At 49.7% G+C, this 3,782-nt stretch overlaps 1 protein-coding gene across 1 annotated transcript in view; it reads left to right on the forward strand.

Moving 5' to 3' along the window:
- KSR1 (kinase suppressor of ras 1) overlaps positions 1-290 on the forward strand; it is a 29,342-nt gene extending 29,052 nt beyond the window's left edge. The window contains exon 19 of the mRNA XM_010172080.2: positions 22-290. Within this exon, the coding sequence (XP_010170382.2) occupies positions 22-100 (79 nt within the window). The 3' untranslated portion in view covers positions 101-290. The remainder of the gene's footprint in view (positions 1-21) is intronic.
- Positions 291-3,782: the final 3,492 nt, after the last annotated feature.

Consider the following 3,782-nt stretch of genomic DNA (forward strand, 5'->3'; position numbering starts at 1 on the left):
CTCCCTCTCCACTCTTTTCAGCATTAACAGTAGCAAAGTTGTCCTGCGTTTTGAAAGATTTGGCTTGGGAATCCTGGAACCAAGTAATCAAAAGCTGTAGCGTGGTGTGTACCTGTCTGGTGGGAATGTTGTCTGCCTGCTTACACAAAGCACCAGGAACCTCCACTGAATCTTCCAAGCCCTGACCCTGGTGCAGCCGCAGCCGAAAGCCACGCGACCCTCAGTTCACAGGCCTGTGATGTTTGCAAAGTCTGAATTCTGCCTGAGCACCAGCAGTTATTTACAGAATGTTTACATGATACTTTTGTGTGAACTATATTTTTTTAAACATAATAAATGGTGAATCAACTACAGCCATTCTCAAATAGCACTGAAAAAAAGAACTATTTCTAGTTCCTTCTTGCAGTAAGCAGGAGCTATCTTCTGCCTTCTAAGCATTTGTTTTCCCTCAGAGAAGTGGAACTGGCTTGTTCAGAACAGCAGCGTGTCTAGGAGAAGGGGCTGGAGTTCCAGATTGTGTTTTTCTTTCAATAAGGTAAAAATTGATGTATTGCATTGTAATCTGCCCAAACCCATCATTGAGCTCTGGGGTTTTGTTTCTGCAGGGTCAGTCCAGGCTCTGGGTTACCTTGACTTAGGTTACCCCAGTACAAATCTGCTTCTTGGAGGAGTTTCTGATGGTGTAGGCTGTGTCTCACAGACTCAAGCACTCTTCTCCACAGAACCCCCACTAAGAGCTGCCTGTTCTGATGCAGTCCCATAGGAAGCTTGAGACTTGCTGGACTTTAAAAAAATAAACCCACAGCTCGTTACAGCTCCGCACACAGGGGCCAAATTCTGCTTTTGAAGTTTTTGGCACAACAAGTTCTAGCAGCATTTCTGAAACACGACCCTGACCGACCAGACTCGACTCCACTGCCCCAGTCACTGTTTCATTTGTAGACAGTACACACACCACACACACACAGTGTCATCAGCCCCTAGTTCACATTTAACTCTCCCCCTTGTTTGCCTGAAAAATTTAGGACTAAAGCAGTTGTTTTGGGGAAAACCCAAGAAGGACAGAAATCTGGAAACCAGGAAGGTTACTTTGGGGTCTAGAGGACTTGACTCAACCCAACAGCTGAGGCTTGTTTCAAAGGTTAATCTGAAGATGAAAACCCCACACCCCCTCTCCAGTGTGTAAGATGCAGGTTCAGGACACACCTGGCTGGTCACTGCATTTAAGGTGACAGATGCACCACAAGTGGTGTCAGCACAGACTGCCCCACACCTCCCGCTCACATTCCTCTGCCTTCTCCTGCCAGCCAGGGCAGTGGGACAACCCACATCACACTGAACATTCAGATCCTTTCTGTCCCTGTCACGCTTCCTTTTGTTGAGACAGTTCATTAGGGCTCCCTGGAAGTCACCAAATATCATTCCTCCAACAGCACTGGTACGTTACACACCCCCCCCCCAGCATGTTTCACCATCATCCCGAGGGTTTGATGTGGGGATCGCAGGGAGGAACGCTGGAGTCCCCCATAGGGCAGGGAAGGCGACGGGCGCTCAGTTTGGCTGTGACTTCTGTAGAGAATTAAGTGGCAAAGGCAGTTCCTGGGTTCTGTTGAGCAGAGGCTTCACTCCTCCTGCGTGCAAGTCAGTTACATTCTCTTACAAACACTTTGCCAGTGAGTTTTTAAATGTGTGTCAGATTTAACAGCAAACCCTGGGTCGGTGGCAGCCACACGCGGCCTCGCGGTACGTGTTTGACCTCCTTCCTCTCACCCCCCTTAGACAGAAATAACCCCCCAGCTCTACCCTGTGTTGAACCTGCCCCTCTCGCTCCTCTCCCAGACCTGCTACTGCGGGTTCTCTCCTGGTAATTGTGTGTCAGCAGTTTTAAGCAGCAGTTGTTTTCCCAGCAAGTGCTGCTTAAATACCAACAGCACAACACAGCCCTAAAGCAGGGAGAAACGCGCGGCTTTGCCCCGGTAACTGAACCCATCGGCCAAAACTCTCTGTAGGCTTCACCTGGCATCGCCTCAGAGGAGCAGAAGCTGCTGCTGGGTGCCCGGTGCTGCTCAGCTCACAGGCAGGCTGTTTCTATTCACCAGCAGCATCACTGCTGGGCAAGTGTGCAAGAACTAGGCTGGGAAAGCAATATACTCTCCATTTTTTTCCTAGGATGACTGGCTAGGAGAAGGACAGCCAGCACAGGATAACCAGCCAGATTAAAACAAAATCACTCAAAAACCAACCAACCAAACAACAAAAGTGTCACCATTTGTCCTTCCTGTGACTGCCCTCAGGTGTGATTCAGACACTTGTCTGGGAAGATTTTCCAGACACAGAGCTGCCTTTAGGTACTAAGGGCCACTCGCCTAACAGCTCCCGTCCCTTCTTGCTGAACGCTCGTGGGAGACTCACCCCAGCTGAGCACTGCCCAGGGAGCTGGGATTCTAATTCAGCCTGACCTTGGTTCTGGGTTTAACACCCGTAAATTCCTCTTGAAAGCAAAGCCCAGCCTCCTGGACTCTATCAGAGCCTCACTGCTGCCTCTGGGATCGTTTTTGTTTTAATGGGCTGGTGTAGGACACAGGGAAGCGGATGGAAAGCAGTGAGTGTGGAGCTGTGAGCCCCTCAGCCTGCTGCAAACCCGGCGGCAGGCGGTCGGGTGCGGTGCTGTGTGGTCCCGTGTACTGTCCCCGTGTGCTGGTGCCAGGGCGTGAGGCACGGCGAGCCCGGCCGCTGTGGAGCTGTAACTGTGAAGCTGGCTGTACAATGCTGCTACAAAAGCCACACGTCAGTAGTGAATGTAAATGGAGTCTGTAATATGGTGAAAATGGACACGTTTTCTTTTCAAATGTGATGTAAACTTTGTACAGTAAAATTTTTTTTTTATATTTTCTATCAACTGAGTTGTCTTCCAGAATTGCTATTAAATTAATTAAAAATTGTTAGTATTAACAACAGTTTCTGTATTAGTTTATGCAACCAGAAAAAAAAAAGAAGGAAAAAAAAAAAAAAAAAGAGTGAGTTCTATGCTAATGGAACTCTGGATATGTAGGAATCTTTTCGGTGAATAAATCTTTGCTCTGGATAAAGCACGCGTCACAGAATTGTGGTTTGACCTTTTTCCTCCCCATCTACTTGTGGCCACATTAAAACACGAGCAGATTTCCACAGTGACCCACTAACACACGGCAAACACCCCAGGCTGGAGGATTCACAGGACACCCAAGGGTGACACGTCACGCAGCACTTTGCTGTCCCTTCAGATCCAGCCCTGCTGCAGGCAGGGCCAGCAAAGCCAACAAAGGTCAGGAACTGCTCCTGCCACGCTGCCAACGGCGAGCCCCTGCCTGCCACCTCTTGCCAAAGCCCTGCCCGATGGCACGAGCAGCACCGGTCACTTACCTTCACCAGGCTCATTTTCTCTGCTGCTGCACAACAGAACAGCGAGAGCAGAAGCTGCACCTCAGACAGGACCCAGCCCTGTAAGGCGTTAGCCCTCACGTAACGATCAGCAGATGGAAAAGAGCAACTTCCAGAGATGGGCAATCAGAAAGGTCCCCCCCTCACTTTCCCTATTAAATCTCCACTCTCCTCTGACCCAGACGTGCTGGGGTGTTCCCCACTGCCCTCTCCCCATTCATACATTTAGATCCACCCAGTGCTTCAAGGCGGCATGAAGGGACACCACCAGTCTGATTGCACCTGTGGGGTTCCCAGTCTGCTGCAGGTTGATGCACTCGAGATTGGAGAAGTTCCTGTGACCCAGACTGATTTAGAGACAC

The sequence above is a fragment of the Antrostomus carolinensis genome, unplaced genomic scaffold (genome assembly GCF_000700745.2).
Source record: "Antrostomus carolinensis isolate BGI_N321 unplaced genomic scaffold, ASM70074v2 scaffold8907, whole genome shotgun sequence".
Classification (NCBI taxonomy): Eukaryota; Metazoa; Chordata; class Aves; order Caprimulgiformes; family Caprimulgidae; genus Antrostomus; species Antrostomus carolinensis.